This window comes from Argiope bruennichi, chromosome 5 (genome assembly GCF_947563725.1).
Source record: "Argiope bruennichi chromosome 5, qqArgBrue1.1, whole genome shotgun sequence".
Classification (NCBI taxonomy): domain Eukaryota; kingdom Metazoa; phylum Arthropoda; class Arachnida; order Araneae; family Araneidae; genus Argiope; species Argiope bruennichi.
The window spans coordinates 22,827,755-22,849,569 of record NC_079155.1 but is presented as its reverse complement, the minus strand read 5'-3'; the positions used below and the strand labels follow the sequence as shown (position 1 = coordinate 22,849,569).

Here is a 21,815-nt window from a genome sequence, read left to right as displayed (position 1 = left end):
TAGTTCTCTCAAGGGTAAAAATAACTTTATATGTTTTTTTTATAATAAACTTGGGATTTTTTATATATATAATATATAATACCTTAATGCAATGGCTGAATTTTTAGCACTTTATAAATCAGAAGAGGAAGCCCTTTTTATTGTAAAATTTCACTAAAGGTTAAGAGCAAAAAATGTCCATTAACCGTTCAAATAAAAATAGTTATTAAGATATGTTTTATAAGATAATGGTTTCTTAATCCTGAATTTCCAAAAATCTTAATTTTACTCAATTATTTAGTGATACACATTAAATTTAATGTAAATCATTCTTTAAAAAAAATTTCATTCTTTTTTAAGGCTTAAGTTTATGATGTGTTACTTTCTAATATCTGAATAAATATCAATCATCCAGTATTTATTACTTGTGTCCTGAATGGAAATATATCATGTATATATATATACATATATTTCTCTTTTAATGAAATGATTTTATATATATATAATTTGCATATACAAGATGCTATTAAAACTCACATTTGCAAGACATCAAATATTATGCTGCAGAATTTCAGAAAAATTGGATAATGGCACAATGAAATAATAAGATATTTATATAGCAAAAAAAAAAAGATATTATAGCTTTATAAAGAACATAATAAGAATTTGCAAAATGTAATAATTCCCTGTTTACAAAACATGCTTAATATGATGCCCACCATTCTGGGCTACCATCTGGAAACATAAAATTGCAGGTTCAACTGTGAAAGTAATGTATGCTGGGGAATGCTACGCAAATTGTGTGATATGCTATCTTTTAATTCAGGGGCAGATGTAATAAAATCATGCCAGACCAAGTCTTTATGGTGTCTCCACAATCAAGTTACAAGGATTCAAGTCTGGCAGTCTAGGAAGCCAAATTTGTAGAGAAATGATGGCTGATCATTGTATTGTCAGATAAATGGCAGCAAAGCACTTGTTTCACATCAAGGTAGAAAGAGCACCATCCTGCATAATAACTGTTGTTAAAATTCACCTAGCCTGAACAGCCGGAATCGCTTATTACTCCAATAATGATGTGTATCATTGGCAGGTGATAGAATATTTGACAGGACCTGTGGCATCGAGCTATTTGGGGGGGAAAATGGATACAGAATGAATGAAGCAGTAAAGCCTCTCCAATTGTTACATACGAAAATGTAACAATTTGTGGGTTTGTTGTAACCCATGTTGTTTCATGTGGATTTGTTGTAACCCAAATATGACAATTATGCGTGTTAACTGCACCATCCAAATGGAAGTGGGCCTTGTCCATCCACAAAATGTTCCATGACTATTCATTTTGGAGCTCTTATTGCACAACTCAAAGATTTGTCAGCTGGCAAAAGTTGCTGCAAAACTCTTAGCAACCAACACTATTTGAGGGGATTAGTAGTATAACACCTCTTGAAGAATCTTATGAACCATGGAACGAGGTCAACATTTTCTGCAATACACCGAATCTAAAGTGTCGGTATCAATGAAATGGAATATCTTGTTTTCCTCCACTTGCATTGCAACAGCATCCAGTACTTTTGTTGTAACTCAACATCATTTTCTTCCTGGCTGAACAGTCTTATGATCCTGTTGCTTCAAATTTCTTCTGGTCCTTGGATAGTAACTGGACCATTTCGTAACTTCATCAAAGAAAATTTGTATGATCACCATTTTAATAAAACATTTTCACTACTAAAGCATGTTCCTGCATAGTCTTAACATTATCTTCTTTGACTTGGAAACAGGTATGACTTAGATTTGATTATTGCATGTCCTGCTGCTAGAGCACAGGATTACTACAATTAAAACATCTGGCAGGTGCCAGAAGAGCTGTTGCACATTGCTAGCATTTTGTGCTAGATAAACTTTTTACTATGCCATTATCCAATTTTCATCTTATTTTACTGATATAGATGTCTTGGAAATGTGAACTTTACTTGTGAACACCTTGTATATTTATATGCCAAATTCAAGCATTAAAGTGGGGAATTTTGTAATATTAATCTTATTTTTATTTTCAGCATTTTGTTCCTGTTTCTTTGCGGAGACTAAGCTAAAGCTACGAGTGTAAAAAGAAAGAATTTTATAATTGTACATTATGAATTTTAATTTGTATTTAAATTATCATATATATTAAATTTCTATATTGTGTGCTTTGATATAGATATTTCAGTAAGAGCTTCATGTAATTATTTTTCCATTTAATGAAGTAGAGAATATTGGAATAAAAATATTTTTATTTATTTTTCCTTAGCATAAATGTTCAAAATTATAAGAAAATTTCAACTTTGCACTTCTTCAACTTGCATTCAAGTCATATTCTGTATAGCTTACTTTGTTTGATATATTTTTGTGTGTCAAACTAAAATCTATGCAACAGTTGCAGAAAGCAGTTTTGATCCTAGATATTATTTCTGCTAACATTCCCTTTTCTCAATTCAGAGCTTACAACAATAAATAATCAGGGGATAGAATTTTATTTATTAACTTCTGACATAATGCACCCAATCTTTAATATTTTAATGAAAATTAAGCAATGCCAAGCTTGGAATTTAAGACAGCAGAAAGTCAATGATTACATAGTTACTTAGTTATAACCTTTTCAAAAGGTTATAACAAAGATTCATTATGCTGTCTTCCAATGCAATAAAACAAAAGGGATTATCAATCAATTATACCCTCAAGAATTTTTAAACAGTTAAGCCTATTACCAACTCATGTTAATTTTGAAGAAAAATACTATTGTCATGTTGACCGGAAATTAACATAATAATGCAGCAAGAATGATAAGTCGCATATCTTTATGAATATATGGTCACAAGTTCTGAAACTATGGGGGGGGGGGAACTATTGGTGTACTACAATTAATTTCATACCTTCCAACCAGTAATGCTTTTTCAAATTACGAAAAGACATTCTCCACTAAAAATTGCCAATTAACTTTGTTAAAAATTTTACAAAAAAAAAAAAAAAAAAAAAAAGGGGAATAATAACTGTAGAAATATTTCAAATGGGTTTGCTTGTAAAACTTTAATAACACAACTACCTGTTGTAATGTAACTGGATTTTGATCACAACTCTGGAAGTCTTTTATGAAGATGAAAATATACACAATATAGTTTTCTAACTGGCTTAAACTTTCTTCATTGAAAGAAACAAAAATTCCATATTTTTTTAAAAAAAAGTTTAAGTGCAATATTTAATTTGTCTACACAAATGGGAAAAAGAACTTAAATTCTTTAAAATGTTTTTTATTAATTTCATTATTTGGGAATCTATTAAGCATCCATGCTTAATAGCATAGCAATTTCATCTAAAAACCTAATTAATGTCAGGCTATTTTAATTCAACTCAAAACACAAGATTTCTTACCACTTTAAATCAGACAATTGCATCTTGTTTAAAGCTTTACTGAACAAAGGAAGCGGAGGCATTATGTCTTTATTTACTTCGGAATAAAATTACAAGTAATGTTTTGTAAAATACAGGTACAAAAAGGGAAGGAGAGATTATGAAGTTATGACACAAATATAATGCCAATAGTCCCCCCCCCTTTCAGAAGTCCAACTTTTAAAACCACAGTTTGAATATCAATATTAAGAAAAGTAGTGAACACATATCTTGTTTGTGTAACAAAGTTCCACTATGAATATGATAGAACTACAATGTAAATAAAGATGCATCTGATTAACATGAAATTATATTAGAAAAGAGGAATACTATGAAGTCTTATAATCAAAAAACAAAAACTATTTCATGTAATTCACTTAAGGGGAAATAATTACTGGAAAGATTATGAAAGGCCTTATTATTTGTATCATTGTCAATTTTTAAATGAAGCTATTAATTTCACACAAAATTATTAATTTGATATTACTGTGAAGATCTCGGGCATCTCTTAAAACAGCTTTGCTAGAATAAGCAAAAGTAAAAAATACTGTTACAGAATCTGAGTTCATAATGAAGATTAAGTGATTAATAAACGATATTATCCAAGTTTTAAATAATTTTACTGAAAATAACTTGATACATTATAAGTTTTTCATATGGAATGAAAAACAGAAACATACTTGTCTGAATGGCCCAAGGATTTACTTGATAAAAATTAGTGCTACTTGAAGAATTAAATATTAAAAGTTTCTAAAAAGGAAAAAAAAAATTGACAATACATTTTTTTTAGTCATTTATTTTAAAAAGACTTTTTTAGCTTATTTACAATAGAATCATTTAGTTGCTGCAGGCTTGACAGCTTCCTTCACTTGTTTCCTTAGCTTCTTATTATGCTTTCTGGAGAACTTCAGATTCTTAAGGAATTTAGGATCAACCTGAAAGGAACACATAATTTTATACACTTCTCCTTTTCACATTGTTGTATATATGGAAGCATTTTTATCTCTAATTATATGCACAAAAATACAATTAAAATCAGAAATTTTACAAGAACATTTTATGATAAGTTTTGATTTTAATAAATATCTATAACAGAGAATTACAAATACAAAAATTTAATATATAATATTGATGTAGAAATAAATATTTTTCCCTTTAAGAAGGGAAAAATAAATAGAAGAATGGGACTTGGAATTAATTTTAGGACGCTGAAATGTCCTTAAATTTATGTAATATTTAATAACTAAAACTATGACAATACATTCAATAAATATCTAAACAAAAAATATAAATAAAATTCAAATCGAACTAAAAACCAGGCACCAGAGAAAAAAAATTAAGAGACGAATCAACTAGATTTATACTATTATATATGTTGAGAATTCTTTAACAAGCATGAAATATATGGAAGGTACTTTTCAAAAATTACAAATATTTATTTTTTATCTTTAAAAATATTTTTAAATCAACTAAGCACTGCACATCTAAAGAAATACAAAAACTAAAGGCAAGTACTTACACCCCTCATAGATTCCTTACGAAACCTAGATGGTTTCTTGATTCCATTTCTATGGTCCTTGCGATCTATTTAAAAGATTCAGAAACTCTTTAAAATATAATTATATTTTATTAATACTACTATTTTACTTAACTATTTCTATGGTCAAAATACAATAACTATTAAAAGCTTCTGAATGTAATTAAATCACATAAAAATAAACTGCCTTTGTAAATAACAGTAATGTTTGCAAAACAAAAGGCCCACAATTAATAATCTTAATTCAATTAAATTGGAATAAATATAAATTACACAAAAATGTAAATTTCATAAAAGTTGTACCCTAATTTTTGATTTTAAAATCTGCCTGTAAACTGCACAGCACTTTTTTTTTTATTTTTATCAACTTGTATATATTTACACTCAACTCATTATGTAGAAAATAAAACAATCAAATTTCTAAACTTCATTAACTTTCATGATACATCAAAATTAACTGCAAGGGAAATTAATAATTTCTTATTGAAATAATTTCTTAACCTATACTAACCCAGCTCAATCAGATATTCCAATGAAATCAATGATTTTTGTCAATGATATAAATCTTTACTTAATAGAAGTCCTGAATGAACATAGATAAAATATTACCAATTCATACTTTATTCACTATCAGTTACATGCTACTAAAAATTAAGTTCCAATTCTGCAAAATTCATGATTTAAATGCATTGATACTTACTTTGGTTATGATTAGTATGATTCTTTGACTTGGCCATGGCAGTCTAAAAATTAAGAATAATCTATCAATTTTAAGATGCAAAAAATGTCAAGTAAAAAAAAAGATTAAAATTTTACATGAATCTTTCAGCTCATTAAAAGATAATCTACTTTTTAATTTTTTTTCTATTATTTGTTCCAAATTACTTTTCAAAATATTTATATTATACATCAATAATTCAAAAGAAAAATGCACTGAAAATTAGCAGTATTGCAGGGTTTTTTTAAACAGCAATTGATCATAAAAATATTTTCAAATTGCACATATAGATTCAAAAGATAAAACACTCGTTACTTCTAAAGCTCTGATAAAAACGTAACTGAAATTTTTTTTTTTGATATAACAGATGTTCTTTTTGAAATAAATTAGAAGACAAAATTGTATTTAATACAACCCTGCTTTTTTTCATCGGTCAGTTTTAGTTTTGTTACTTTTTTTTCCTTACTAGCAAATGCACTAATCTGTTTCATTCGAAGATTACCACCAACTAGTTAACCAGGGAAAATCTTCCTAATTTATTGTTTTAGTTCAAATTAACACTAGTAAATTTTACGTTTCTTATTTTTCCCAATCTATAATTTGTGATAAGAATAAGTTTCTAAAATTCTTCCACCAATTACTGCAATATCCACAGATGGTAATTTAAAAAGTTAAAATTCCATTCAGTGAACATGGGATATCACTCAGGACTTCATTGCTATCCTGTTCAGCAAATCCAAACAGAAAAGAGAGGAATGGGGGAAACCACTTGAAAATTTATACTTAAATAAAAATACTTTTCACCTTAAGCCATCTTTCACTTCTTTAATAACTTGGTCTAGAATAAGTACTGTTGCTTTTAAAACTGTTCATCTGTTTAAAACATTTAACTGATTCATCTCATACTTTCATAGCTAAATATCTGCATATCTATTACTACTACATGCAGTAATATTTATTTTATTGCACATCTAAATTGCCACAATGTTATGAAATAAAATTTGCTGTTAAGTCTATTGGTAGGAAAGGCTTAGTTACTAAATCAGGTGATAAAATATACTAAAAATTAGCATTTATTACATGAATTTTCTTCGTTAATTTGCAATGCGATCCTGTTTTACCGTGATAATGATGGTAATTAGCTTGCATACCAATGAAAAATCAGCGAATAACACAGGAAATACTTTTCTTTAGGAATATTTCTAAATACTTTATCGGCTTGCATCCAAGATCTAACTTTTGATATGTAAGAGGAGAAAAGTAAAATTTGGATGCAATCAAGAAACCAATAATGAAGGAACAATTGATTCAATTCTTTACTGATTTCCGCTAAATACAGGAAATGTGTATGTAAGTTGCTGATAATACAAAAACCGATTGTGCTTCATACCTATGAGTAAGAAAACCCGTTAGTACTCCTCTACATCAATCACAACTTGCAAAGAATTACAAAACGAAAAAAGATATATCGTTTATTTCAGAAATATTTCAAAAGGTAACAATGCTTCGTAAATATGTTTACTTACGTTGGAATTAAAAATACTTTTTAAAGAGAAAAAATTAGCAGAAACATGCAAAAGAATAATTAGGGCTAACATATAAATACGATTAAAAGGCTACACACATGAACAAGCAAAAAAGTTCCCTTATGACAGAAATTTAAAAGCTATTAATTATTACTTTACTTACCTTTTTTTAGTCAAAGTTTATAATTTTTTACTTTTAATAAATTTCTATCTTTCAACACGGAATGAAATTCGGACCACGCGTTAAAAGCACCGATCAAGTCCAAGCAGAATGAAGTTGAGTTGTTGTCCGTAAGCCGAACATTAAAATTTATATCATAATAGTGTTATTAACTAATATGATCACAATCTTATAAACAGCAACAAAAAAAAACTTTCAAACGTTCAATGAAATAGAATTGTAGTTAAAAAAAGTTATCTTCCAAAATAAATAACTTTCTAGTCGAAATAAGCATGAATAATCGAAAATGTTAATTATGAAAAGTCATCTAGTTTTTACTTTTTCTTGCTTAATGAATCCAAATCTGTATATAATGAAACAGATTTTACAGCAAAATTAATATTTTCTCTAATAACAAAGGAGAATATAGGTGTGTGAGTATGTATTAGCACTCTACAACCTCGCCTAGATCCTTCCTGGAATTCCTAATTCTAGTTAGGGATGATGAATATTTTCAGAGCGGTTATTACATAACTAATATCAAAAAATCACAAATACAAGTGATCAATACTCTTCAAAGAGGGGTGTGATTCAAATCTTCGATACGATCTAACTGATGATATTTCAATTACAGGTTTTGGATCACGATAGAAAGTCTCAATCGATACGATATCACTGAAATTTGCCGGAGCTGTGACTTCACTGGAAAGTAATAATCGATACGATCTGTCCAATGGAAGCTCTCGAAAGAAATCTGTGATTGGATTGAAAAATAAACGGATCGGTTATTGGAATTATCGTATCGTATCATTGAATTGCATATCACTGAAATTTATCGGAGCGGTGATTTCACCTGAAAGTGCGAGGCTTCACTGGAAAGTGCGAAGTCACCGCTCCACTTTACGGGAGTGACCGATATTCGTATTTGATGATGCGCTATTCCTTACAGATCATTTTTAATTGCTCGTGACATGATTGACTTTGATTACATGTACTCTGTTTACTGCTGGCGCCATCTATTGGTGGAATAAATAACTAAAGTAAACATTTTAAAGAAATGACATATATTTTTAACTCATCTTTTCCTGAAAATGATTCACTCTAATAAATAAATAGTTTTGAGAAAAAAATTTAAGAAGTAAGCTGAAACAGATAAATGAATTCAATCACACGTTAATTAAATTAGTAAATTAAGTATTAATTACAATTAATAAATTTTATATTTAATATTAAGTAATAATTTTTAATTAATAATATGATTGAAATAACAGATATTTGGAACGCATATTTAAAAATAACAATATTATTTGTTATTCAAAAAATCGTGGATTATGCATCTCTAATCAAAACCACTGATCACTTCTACCTTTCTAGTACATCCTCTTCCCCGCATTAAACTATGGAACTTGGGAAAGGTTAAGAATACCTTGTATAAGGAAACAATAATTACTAATACAGATATTTGCTATAAATCCTATCATTTTTTTCTAAATTTATCATGCGAATATGTATTTTTTTGCGACTGAATGAAGCTAAAATTTGACGCTGAACTACATTTCTAATCACAAGATAACATATCAAATTTCACAGTCAGATCGCAGCCTTCGTAATAGATTGCATTCCGGCAGGCATACTTCTTATGAATGGATTTCGTTCAAAATTTGATTAAAATCTGCAAATTTGATCTAAAGCCAGTACATCAAATTGCATCCTTTTAGTTTAAAGCGTTTTTTGAATTATCGTGTTCACAGACATTGATGCTAAAAATTTATTTTTCGAACTCAAGAAGACCTATAATGTAAAGATTTGCTAAAATCGCGAGTTCGAATTTTTCAACCATGTCAATACTTTCTCCAAGTTTCGTATTCAAGAAGAATGGGAAAAAGCAAAGGAGAAGTCTCGGTCTTCCGTTTTGTTTTGTGGAAATCGTGAAGTTAAAGCAAATAAGCCGCAGAATGATTCCGTAAGAGAAATGCATTTCTAAAAGCGCCCAGAAAAAGAAATTGATTTATTCTATTAACATCATTACCATTTGGGTCGAAAAGTTAGAATAATCTTCTCAGTTATTTGAGATTTTGTTTTCTCTATCCTAACAACTACCGATCTTTCTTAAATGGAACTTCAATTACCAGTTTAAAATGGAGATAAAGGTATTGACTGATTAGAATCTATAATCAAAGTTTAGATGTGAAAATTTGCTGTCTCATTACAAAATTGCAGTTTTTTTTTCACTTCACTTACTATGCATTGCAAAAAAGAAATATGCGCAGTAAAGATTTGGTATTTATAATCCCATAGCACAGTTGCAGATGCTTAATCATTGTTTTACATCGGCAATCTGTCGATTTTCTTTTCTCTTCTTATTTTTCTTTGAAGGAAAGAATATAGAGCAGGAATGTATACGATTCAAAGCCGTACGTTTGAAATCTTCCAAAGTCGCAATTTTTGCACACTGTCGGCCAAAGATTCCAACATTCGTTGTTTCTATCGAATCCCTTGATCAGTTCGTTAAATAAAACCCCATGTTGCAAAAAACACGTAACGGCGTACCCTTTAATCTAAAACGTATCTTAGAGACAAGTTATTTTCAACTTCTCTGTATTGAAGAACTGATTAAAAGACAAACTTCCAAACTAATGAAGAATTTCAAAGCAACTTAAAGGCCCATCTCACTTTAATACCGGTAGCATTCTTCGAAGAAGGGGTCAGGAACTTCTTAGTCCACCAATATGACAACTGCCTGAAAATTCACGGCGATTATATCGCAAAAGAACCATGTTTGTACGTAATTTTTGTGATAAATTCATTGTTCTATTGTATTTTTTTATGGTTCCTCGGAGTTTGTAAATAAATAAAATGAACTAAGTAAAAAATTTGATCTTTTTCAACAAACATGTATTTTTAATAAAATTATTCACAAATTGTTGAATCTCATTAAAATTGTCAAGAACATTTTTCTAAAATTAGATAACAAATTAATAAAAATAGATAATTAGATAGTCTATATTAAGCATGTCTGCATTTTTTTATCAAAGGGCTGGATATTTCCTTTAGTTGTAAAATTGATTCCAAAACTGCAAATGCAATACATTTTTGTAATTTTTTATTAATAATTAGATATAATGTATATGTACTGGATGCTTAACTTATTAGTTTCTCCATTATTACAAACACATCAGTCATGAAATACAATGAATCATGATAGAAAATTCATATAATTAATCATTGCATGGCAAGAGAAAAGATGTATGTCATAATAAAGTTTCCAGTCAGTAAAATTGTTTGCGATGAAAGTTTTTATTAATAACTGCAATTTAACAGGAAAATATTACAAAATTCTCAGGAAATATAGCAGTTGATTCTTTTTTCTTGTTCATTATATCACTCGAACAGGATCAATTAAAGATGTCCAATTCAACGTTACCTGAAAGGTAAAATAAAATTTTTTAAACAAAAGGAAGTAAAAAAAAAAATGAACATATAACGACATTTCTATAAAAATTAAGTAAATAATTTGAAAATTACTTTTTTGATCACTTCACAAGAAGGTAGTTCATCTTGATATAAAATTTCAAACTTTCCAGTCCTACCTAAAAATTAGAAAAGAACACTAATAGGATAAAAATCAATTTACTTATTTTATATTTCATTCAAAAGTGTCATTTGTTAGAAATGTAAAAAGTGAAAAGACTCAATGTATTAGTTGTGTTACTGTCTGTCTTTACTAATTTTAAAGAAACAAAGCAAAAAAGTTACTCAAAAATGGCAAAATAAATTTATGATGTAGAACAATTTCATAATATAAGGGGAAGAAGATTTCAAAATAAAACGTTTTTTTTTTTTTACCTTCTTTAACTTCAGGTTCTACCAATTCTATTTCTAGTTCATCTGTTTGTGAATTTACAGCTTTCACTATACCTTCCTGTAATAGAAATAAATAAATAAAACTACAAAGTTTTAAATCTTTATTTCGACACTTTACAATCATTATTAACATTTAGATTAAAAAAATACATTTCATATCCAGGAAATTTTAAAGATAATCAGTAATTCAAATGAATAAACAAGCATTAAAAAAAATCTATAAACAGTATTTTTCTTTGCAATTGCCTCTGAAAAATAGAAGTTTGTTAAAAGGTAACTAATTTTTCAAAGAATTTTTAAGTCGCATAATTCTAAATAATAGTATTAATATGAAAAATAAGAAGAGGCATGATAAATTTAAACAAATCATTATTAAGCTTGACAAATGTGAAAAAAAAAATTGTTACAATTATTTAGTAAACGGCACAAAAATATGTTTAAAACTCATTTGTTATATCCATTAAATTATATTTTGCATATCAATTAGTTTTTTTTTTTTAATTATTTGTCGGCTGTAACGACGACCAAAAAGCGGCAAGAAAAAATTTCAGATGATTTCAATCATCAAACTATAAGTGCATGTATATATATTGGCATGTGTATATATATGGACTTGAGTATATTTTTATAATTTGGCAAACTTTTTTTCTTGGTGCTTTTTGATTACCATTAAAACCGAATTGCACTGTTTTTTTTAAATAACGAAGAATAAACTTACTTTGTAATTTGATACTACAGGACTATATGATGCATCCAATTCCAATACCTAGTAAATTTTACAAATAAAATACATGAAATAAAGACAGAAAATTTTAAAAATTAGATTATCTATTTATTTTGGAAAGCAATAATATGACAAATATTGCAAATTTTATGTTCATATGAAGAAATGTAATAAAAACTATGCTTTACATAACACGCACTCATGTGCATGCACCCCCCCCCCCACACACACACTAAAAAAAAAAAAAACTTTTTGAAAAATGCACAATATATTTTTTTGTCCAACTTATAAAAAATGAAACTTCACTAGCTTGCTAACAAAACTATTTTCTCTCAACATAAGATTTTACGCTGAAACAAAAATAATAATAATAAAAAATTCAACATTAGAATTATTCTTTGAGGATATTAATTTTATAAGATTGAAATCTAACTTCAATCTTGCAACTATTTTGAATCTAATCCCTTGATCAGCTGAGTTGTATAAGGATACATTGATTCATAATGCAGCTTTTACAGCAAATTAGCACTAACATTAAAAGGATATTATAAGTTTCAAACTCTAATTTAATTTAAACACGTTTATATTTATAATATACAAACAAAAGAGAAATACAAATAAAATATTTTTTAAAAAAAGTGGAAACTGAAAGTAAATGGGAGTAAACAAGAAAAGTGCGTAAAAAAATATAAAACACATACTAAATGAATGTGCAAAATACTGCAATTCAAAAAATTCTGTGGAAATTCATAGTAAGACAACACACAAGACAAAAATAAAATGTAACGCAGAATGTGAAACAAGGTAATCAGTGCATTAATTGTACCTCAGGGGATGAAATTAATGTGGATAACAAAAAGAATTATAGTATTTTTTGCAAATAGTATAAAATGGTGAAAAAATACTGAGGTAGTATTATTGATTGAGGCAGTATTATTCATATTTATTACTTTGTTTTAATATTCAAGACAAATAAAAAAAATACTTTTAACTTTTTAGTTATAATAATATTTTAAAACAACAGCAGAGCTATTTTGGTTCAGTCTTCATAAGGAGCCTCCCTTTTCCAATAGGATTGGGAAGGCATTAGGTCTATGCTGTGTACCAGGTAAAAAAAAACAAGGCATGTCTTTAGTGGAATCAGATTTTGGCCTTAGAATTCTATAGCTTTGTTGTCGAGACTTTAGGCTTCAGTTACATATTGTTATTTAAGAATATGTGAAAAAAAATATTTCATGGAAAAAAATTAGTTTTAAAAATTATATAGGCTGAAGCTACAGAATTATTTTCAAAAATAATAGCATCAATTTTCAAAAACACTCAAACCAGATGAGGAATAGGTCAAAGACAATATTTAATTTGTAAGCTAAAATAAACTGCTCTTAACTTAAAAACCAATAAATCAAAACTGTATAAAGTAAATCTGGAAAATGGATTTCCTTTTAGGCATTAAAAAAAATATTTTGAAATTCATTGGCTAGCAAATTAAAGTAATTATATATATATTTGTAATGATATATTAAACTCTTAATTTAACCAAATTAATTTCCAAAACTTTATTTTAATTTAGCCCATAGTAATTCAACCAAAATAGTGTTACTTGCACGCACGCACGCACACACACACACACATGCACACACACACACACAAACAATTCTACAGGTTTATGATAGAGAGGGTTTAGAATCTAAGGTTCAACTCTTCTGAAAGTGCATTACTAGTATGCTAACTGCAAAAATTAATTATGTAATATAAAGAAATCTTATAAATGAGAAGATTAAAGCAGAATTACAATGAACTCATCTTAATTTTTTTGCAAATTAGTGCTGTTTATTAAAATTAAAGGAAATCTCAAAAATAGCAACAAAAAAATCTATTGAGAATCCACAATTATCCATTTAGATTTTTTAAAAGCAAGATTGGAATGTTCTGATTATTTATTAGCAAAATACTAAAAATCAACAGCATTATAATGGAAAGAAATTAAAGTACCTGATATATTATTAACAATGACAGCAGTGATCCATTAGTATACACAGGTTGACAATTGATTCCTTTCTCCCAAATTAATTATTTCAAATGATCCTTTCATAATATTTTAATAACATCACTCCTCAATTTATTTTTAATTAAAGTAAAAAAACAGCAAGCATATTTTATCACTCCATATTGCATTCTGTACATATTAGATTCCTGAATCTTTAAATTATTTTCATTATTCTCATAAATAGTTATTGAAAAACACAGATGCAGTTTTGTTTTATTTATTTGACGAATCTTGGAAAAAATGAAGCTAGAAGCAAATAACCGAATGAACTTCTGACTATGTTGAACAACTCTAATAGAACAACTATATTTGATCTTAACATTGACTTAACAAGATATGCTGTTTAACAAACAGTAACAATTTTCAAAAATTTATAAAATAAATAAATTTTGAAATAAATATATCACTTACTTTATATGCAATATGAGTACCTACAAGTGGACAAGAATTTAAAGGAGGGAAACTTTTATAGGAAAAATTTGGATCCAGAAATCGATTTATTCCTTTATTAGAAAACTGCAAAATAAATTAATATAGAAATTAAAGAGTTGCCAAAAAATAATTCAAACAGAAATTAAAGAGTTGACAAACAATAATTCTAACATATTTGCATCAAACTGTTATTTGAACATTTTTAATTGAATCATTTCAAACGTATAACAAATGTTAAATTTAAATAAAAATATAATATTTATGTTCCTTCAGATTTCTCAAGCCTATTTAACTATGCAAGAAGTTTCCTGCCATTTACACTTTTTAATAGTTTACATCAATAATTTATTGGTTCTTTGAAAAGTGCAAAAGAGAAATAATACAATAGTATAAAGATTAAAAAAAAAAAAGAAGAAAAAAAAGAATTAAGAATTTAGATTTTTTTTATCTAGTAATACATTAAGGGTCTGAAAAGCATGTATTTAAATTCGTTTACTTATATCTAAAACAATGGAATTATTATCATTTCATACAAATGGTGCAATTAAATACTTACTGAATCTGAGGATTTAGTGGAAGAATTATTTATCTTGACTGGCAAGCTCTTTTCTTGATTTGAAGTGTTATCATCATTCTTATTCTTAGTAATAACGCTGGGTGACGAGCGAGTGAAGAGAGAATTTTCATTCTACATCAGGAAATATAAGTTTATTTAAGATCTTTCATATCTAAAGAAGATCAAATATATGAAGTTCATCAAATAATTTTTTAGCTAACATTAACTAAAATTAGATACAGTAAATTGCAAACATTTAAATACACATAGATTTTCTCTAGAAATAAGGAAATTTATAAGCATTTCTCTTTTTCAATAGCTAGAAATTTAGCTTAATTATTTCTACCAATTTTCATTACATGTTAATAAAATTCACATTTTGTTTCAATTTTATTTCAATCTCTAAAGAAGTTGTATAAATTTTATATTTTAATTTTTTAAGCTTTATAGTAATATGATTCAGTTGATTCCCCTTGTTTATAAGATCAAAATTCAATTCAAACAAATTAAATCATAATTACTTTAAGTTGCAGAATATATAAGCAAACACTTATCATCAACAACTAATAGTTCAGACAAAGTTTTTTTCTTTCCCCTTCTAAATTTCATTTGGATATACTTAAGTGTGTGCGGTTGCTTTTCTCCCCAAATTTCTAAACTTTTACATTCATAAATAAATAAATATTAGTTAACAGTCCAATAGCAAATCAGATTGCTTTTTAATACATTTAAAGTCTTCCTCAAAATCTATAAAAGAACTTTCTATATTGTGGGCAGCAACCTCAAATGAGCCATATAGATAAAAATTATTAAAGCTGTCACAATGAATTTCTTCTTTCAGATTCTTCAACAACTATAAGAAATGACTAAGAAACTCATTTTGATTTAAAATATTCTTTTAAAATTTTTTTATTAATTATTTTTAAGTAGGTCTTTCCATTGCCTTCAATTAAAATTTCACATTCTTATTTATTTTCAAAGCTTGACAAGATCTTGGCTTTGGAAGAAAGTTACAGAATAAGAGAGCTTGTAGATATGGAATCTCGGAAAATGAATTGCACATCCTCATATTCATGTGGCAATGAAGTCAGAAAAGTGAAACATTCCTTTCAATCTCAAACTTGCACAGCCTATGTCAATAAATCTTGTATATTTTTGAATTAGAATATTAATTACCATTAAACTTAGGAAAACATCAAATTTTTCACTTGTGAATAGTGCTACAAGAGATAAAAGTTTATGTAATTCTGATTTATAACATCAACTACAAAAAATTAAAATGAATATTGAAGTGATTCTGTTTCCAAAGTATTCCAAAGGCCAACTACAGTTTATCAGGGGTGTTTGTGGGACCCCAAAAAATCCCCTGAAACTTTTACGGACTTATAACCGACATTTTGGAGTTTCGAGAAGGGGGGGGGGAGAAATGAAAAATTACGATTATGAAGTATTGAATGACCTAATTATAAAAGTTCAATTAATTACTTTTTTTTGCAAAATTAATAACCATTAATTTTGCAAAATTAAGACCTTTGAACCCAGGTCACGTGATCGCACATCTGGTCGAACGAAGTCTCTCCCTTTTTTTTCTACCGCGCCTACTTGCCGAAAAGAATCCAGAAGAGAATGTCCGAGAACCGGGGGAATGAGTCATAACTTGCAATAAGGAAAGAACAAAAAAGTTTTTTCCCCCTTTTCACGCATTATCACTGCCTTTGGAGAAAGAAAAGAAAAGTTTTCACCACACACACTGACCTTGCGTTTTCTGCTTTCAAAGCAAACAAAATTACCCAGATCAAAATAAATAATTCATTATTATTCCTACTTCCTTTTGAACGACGATCCCCGGAATTTCCGTGTATCGAAGTTCAAAATCCCCGGAATTCCGGGGTTTCCCCGGAGCACAAACACCCCTGGTTTATAGTAGCTTAAAACTGGAGATGTTAATTTAATTAGATAAATAAGTAAAATGAAAGTAATTTCAAAATTAGTAGTAAACTTCATCAGTAAGGGAGGCACACATTTATTTATTGAATAACATTAAATAAAGTAATGCAAAATAAATCAGTGACCATTAAAGCTTTCTTAAAGCTGTTTTCTTCCAAATTCTTAAATGTTTGGGAGCAAGAAATAATTCAAATAATCATATTGATTAAAAATATTTCATTAAAATTTATATAATAATTATTTTAAACATATCAAATTTTTATTTATTTATTATTACTCTATAAATCTACTTTATTTATTTTTTTTAATTTTCGAATTTCTGATTTTTTTTTTAGATTGATTTTAAAGCGTTAAAAAATCTTATTGCTATGTATATTTTCAGTACTTTTGAAGAAGGAGAACATGTTCCCAAAGTTGATTTTTATGGTATATAAATAAAATAAAGATTACTTTTGTTCATTTCTATATCAGATAAGAACAAAAGAAAGATGCAATAAATGAAAAGGAAGCATTTATTATAAAAACAAATTTTGCTTTTTATTTGATAGCTGAAAATCTATTCTCTTTTGAAAGACTTTTCGATATTTCAACTTGTTTCACTCTTACACAACAAACATTCATAAAAAAAAAATTAGTCATAAAAGATTGATCCTAAAAAGTAAAATGAACACACAACAACAAATAAACCACCGAACATATAAAGAAGATTTAATACAATTACAAATCAATAAAAATCAGTCACTTTGCAGAATTACCGTTTTTTTCTGGATGGGAAGTAAAATCGTATTCTGCGATGCTGCAACTGAGCAAGATTGATCCTCAGAGGTATTAGAACTGCTGGGCATTTTGAAGATATTTTTTCTTGGAGATGCAACCTGATTTAGCAAAAAAGGTGTAGATGTGCTTGGAAGATAAGTATCAAATGGTTCTAAAAAACTACTTTTTATTTCTGAACAATTACTATGTTTTTTAAAAGGAAATGCATTGGATTTAGAGATGTCTGAAGTTTCTTCATTTCTGGAAGAAATTTCAGCAGCTGATGTATTTTTAATGCATTGATTTTCATTTTTCTGATGCGATATACCCAAATTATAGTCACTTGATTCATCCATTTGTGAATTAATTAACAGTGGTTTCCTTTTTCTATGTCGTTTCCTTTTCTTCTTCTTCTTACAATTATTTCCTTGACTAAAAGACAGATTACTCTCTTCTGTTTCTACAGTAGGAGCTTTATCATCAGAAACATAGGATTTATTACAGTTTTGCTCTAAAGATACCTTCTGATTATTTTCTTTAGAAGTTTTCAAGGAATCGCCAATTCCTGATGAAGGACTTGCAGAAGGTGCACAAAAAGAAACTGGACCAAGATTGAGAACTTCAGAATTATCAGTAACTGTTTCAAATATACTTTCTCTTTGTTCTGATAGATCATTTCTTGAATTAAATTCTTGTTCAAAATCGTCTAATTTCTCAGTTAAACCCATGATTTCATCAGAAAAAGAAATTGCAGTTTCAGATACAGAATCTATTTTAGATGCATCATGAGAAAATTTATTATTCTTTTTCTTTTTATGAAGCTTTTTCTCTTTTTTATTTATTTCAGGTGCCACAATAATATCATCACAAAAAATAATCTTATTCTCAGAAGCAATTTCAGAAATATCTTTGAAATGCTTGTGTTTCTTTTTCTTTTTACAAGAATTAACCTTACTTTGGTTTTTTTCCAGTACTGGAACAATATCACAGGAAAGAAAAGTTTCATTCTCAGAAATTAAGCTATTCTGTGGAACATCATTGGAATATTTTAATTTCTTTTTAATTTTAGATGATTTGCAATGCTCCTCACTTCCAAAATTATACAAATCTGAATTTGTAATATTTTCTGCATCATTAGAAACAGCATTTAAAGAAATATTTTCAGTAGAGCTATTACTTTTAAAGATATAAGTTCCATTTGAAAAATTGCATTTTCTTTTTTTATTAGGTTTTTCTAGCTCATTACTGTCTTCTAAAATATCTGAGTGCCCTTTGCGTTTCTCTGGAGATTTTACTTTGACATCAATAGCACTTTGTCCAACTTCTTCATAATTTATTACCTTTGAATCATTTAGATTTAAATTAGATGGTTCTGCATAAAATAATCTGCAAGAGAAAGGCAAAGATATAAATTCTTCTTATAAACTTATATAAAAAATTTAACATTGTAAGACACTATAGTTATTTTTCTGCTATTTCTATCCTAAAATTCACATAAATTATCACAATATAAATATGAAGTAATGTGAATTGGAGCTGAATTTCAATTGTTTATACTCACTCAGTAATTAATACTGATTTTGCAATAAGAAATAATATATATGTAATGACATGTGTAATATTAAAAGAGTAAAGACATTGTAAAGAAAGAAACAGGCACAGTAACAAATTTATAACAACACAAAATAAAGGAAATGCAATAATACAAAATAAAAGTTCTTAAATTTTAACTAAAGTGATCCAATCTTTTACCAAATTTTAAGCAATTGACTATACAAATTTATCTGTGGTAAGAGCTCAAAGCAAAAGCAGGCAACTGGCAATATATCCAAAATTTTTATCAACTCAGAAAGGAGGTTCATTCATTTCACAAATGAAACTAAAAAAATACTAAATAAAACAGAGAGACTGCATAGACCAATTTGAGTATTTTTATTCATGAATTTAAATTAATTAAATTTTTATATCATACCATATACAACTGTATCTCATTTAATACTTGGAACAAAACAATGTTACACTGTTTAGTTGGCTTGTCCCTTTTCTCAATTTAATGATTTAATTTTAAAAGAATTTAGATAAAATATTATGAAAAAAAAAGAATCATTTTGATTTGGCAGAAGTTCAACATACGCCAAAACAATTTTATAACATATTTGTAAAAATGACACTGCATAATTAAAAGACGTAAATGAAAAAGTATTCCTATTGCTACATACTCGGATTTGTTCATTTCATGCCCTGAATATCCAGATATAAGTTTAAACTAATAGCAAAATGCAAACATTTATAGAATACTCAAGAGTATAGGATTGCACAATTGCCAATCATTTTGATGGCTGCTATCATGGGATGATACTATGGATATAGGTGTTATAATCTAGATTCATTTTTTAAGCTTTAAAACAAAAATAGCAGCCATAATGATTGATTGCCAAATAATTGGATTGGAAATAATTTTTTTAAAAATTAATTAAAAAAAATTTTTAAGACTACAGAAAAAAGTTCTCAAAGTATTAGTTAATATATCAGATCTAACATAAAATGTCTTTATTTCTACATCACAGAACAAGAAGTATATAGAGCCTATAAATTTAGAAAGAGTAAAAATATATTCAATTAAGCTCAGAATGTCTGTTTTATGAAATAATAATAACATATTATATACATATAAGTGCTAAAATGAGATAAGTAATAATATAGTAAAAAGGATCTTAATACATGAAAGTAATTTAACATCTATTATTTTTACTACAAGCAAGTAGATAAATCTAGGAGATATAAGTTTTTAAAAGAAAGTACAAGATTATACAAGACTGTTGACATATTTTTAGAGAATCACTCTAAATAAGTTTCTTAATTGACATTTAAATCATTACTGCCTTATATATGAAAGCACAATTATCATTACATAATTATTTTAGGTAAAATGCATGTAAATAAATTGGTAATAAATCATATATATTATTTATCAAATATATTTCTAAAGAAAACTATTAATAAAACAACATATAACAATTATTACTTAAATCCATGCAATTGGCTAGGTCATTTTAAGCAAAAATAAATGGAGATAAAGATTGAAAAACCGAGTTTAAAATAAATTATCAGCTGTTTAACTGAATAAATTTTTCCTGCTTCCTTAAATAATTTATTTGTCTTAAGCTATCTACTAATTTTTCACAAGAAATGTTCTCAAGAATAGAAAAGCCCTACATACAAATGTAATTGGAAATTCAAAAATACAGATCTATTTAACAACTTTTTGGAATAATTTAACATTTTAATCTATTTAACAACTTTAAAAATTTGTCTATTTTTTTTTTTCTATATCAAATGATCTACTTGAATAATAGCAATAAGTTTACAATTCTTTTTTTTTTTTTTTTTTGCGATAATATGCATTTAATAATGCCTTTCCCGCTTTTAAAACTTTTAAACAAAAATAAGATCAACTAATTAATTTCTAAAGCGGGAAACCTTTCTCTATTATTAAGGATAATATTAATTTTATTGCATTCATCACATTAATATATACAGAAATTAACAACAAAAGGAGTTATGGCTTTGAATAAATGCATGTAACACCAAAACACGAGGAGCATGTCCATTACAGGTTTATTTGTCATTAAAACCTTGGACTCTAGGCGTAGGGACAAGACACAGCTACACATTATGACATTAAATGAATTTTCTTTTTGTTTTTAGGGTAAATATTTCAATATTAACATATCTAGCAAGTAAATAAAAACATTTCAACATTGAAGCGCATCAAAATGAATTCAAATAACATATATGTAAGAACAGGGAGATTTAAAGTAATCATAGTGCATAATCTCACCTAACATTATCATTTTCTCTTAAAATATTAGTGATATTCTCATCTTCCGGAAGAAGACCATCACGAAGAAAAAGCAGCAAGTCAGTTCGCTCAAAAGCAAATTTTTTCAATATTGCATCTTTTAAATCATTTATTGTAAGTAATTCACGAGGTGAAATACTCATCCACACAAATTTGTAGAATTTGAAATTCAATTCACGAAAATCTAAGAGAATGCGAAAAGGATTTTCAGCCATTGGTTACTTTTTTCGCTTATTCCCTTATGATAAAAACACTTCGCTGATTTAAAAACTTCGGCATCT

At 27.5% G+C, this 21,815-nt stretch overlaps 2 protein-coding genes across 2 annotated transcripts in view; one reads left to right on the top strand and one right to left on the bottom strand.

Annotated features, from left to right (window-relative positions):
• The window catches only part of LOC129969007 (uncharacterized), a 28,872-nt gene extending 26,612 nt beyond the window's left edge, over positions 1-2,260 (top strand). The window contains exon 15 of the mRNA XM_056083399.1: positions 2,037-2,260. Within this exon, the coding sequence (XP_055939374.1) occupies positions 2,037-2,072 (36 nt within the window). The 3' untranslated portion in view covers positions 2,073-2,260. The remainder of the gene's footprint in view (positions 1-2,036) is intronic.
• Positions 2,261-10,635: 8,375 nt separating this feature from the next.
• Positions 10,636-21,812, bottom strand: LOC129968135 (coilin-like). The gene is made up of 8 exons (XM_056081956.1): positions 21,514-21,812; positions 17,672-19,058; positions 14,970-15,101; positions 14,393-14,497; positions 11,929-11,976; positions 11,193-11,268; positions 10,872-10,936; positions 10,636-10,770 (listed from the first exon to the last, which is right to left on the bottom strand). Exons 1-8 carry the CDS (start codon positions 21,747-21,749, stop codon positions 10,723-10,725), a joined length of 2,097 nt encoding a protein of 698 aa, XP_055937931.1. The 5' UTR covers positions 21,750-21,812; the 3' UTR covers positions 10,636-10,722.
• Between the last annotated feature and the right edge of the window lie 3 nt (positions 21,813-21,815).

What these genes read in the sequence shown, in the direction of transcription:
- LOC129968135 (XM_056081956.1), bottom strand. Translation starts at nt 21,749, where the DNA reads ATGGCTGAAAATCCTTTTCGCATTCTCTTAGATTTTCGTGAATTGAAT. An exon ending in TTCCCATCCAGAAAAAAACG is followed by an intron (nt 15,102 to 17,671) that starts GTAATTCTGCAA and finishes TTCCTGATGTAG; the next exon opens with AATGAAAATTCTCTCTTCAC. An exon ending in GTACTCATATTGCATATAAA is followed by an intron (nt 11,977 to 14,392) that starts GTAAGTGATATA and finishes AAAATTTACTAG; the next exon opens with GTATTGGAATTGGATGCATC.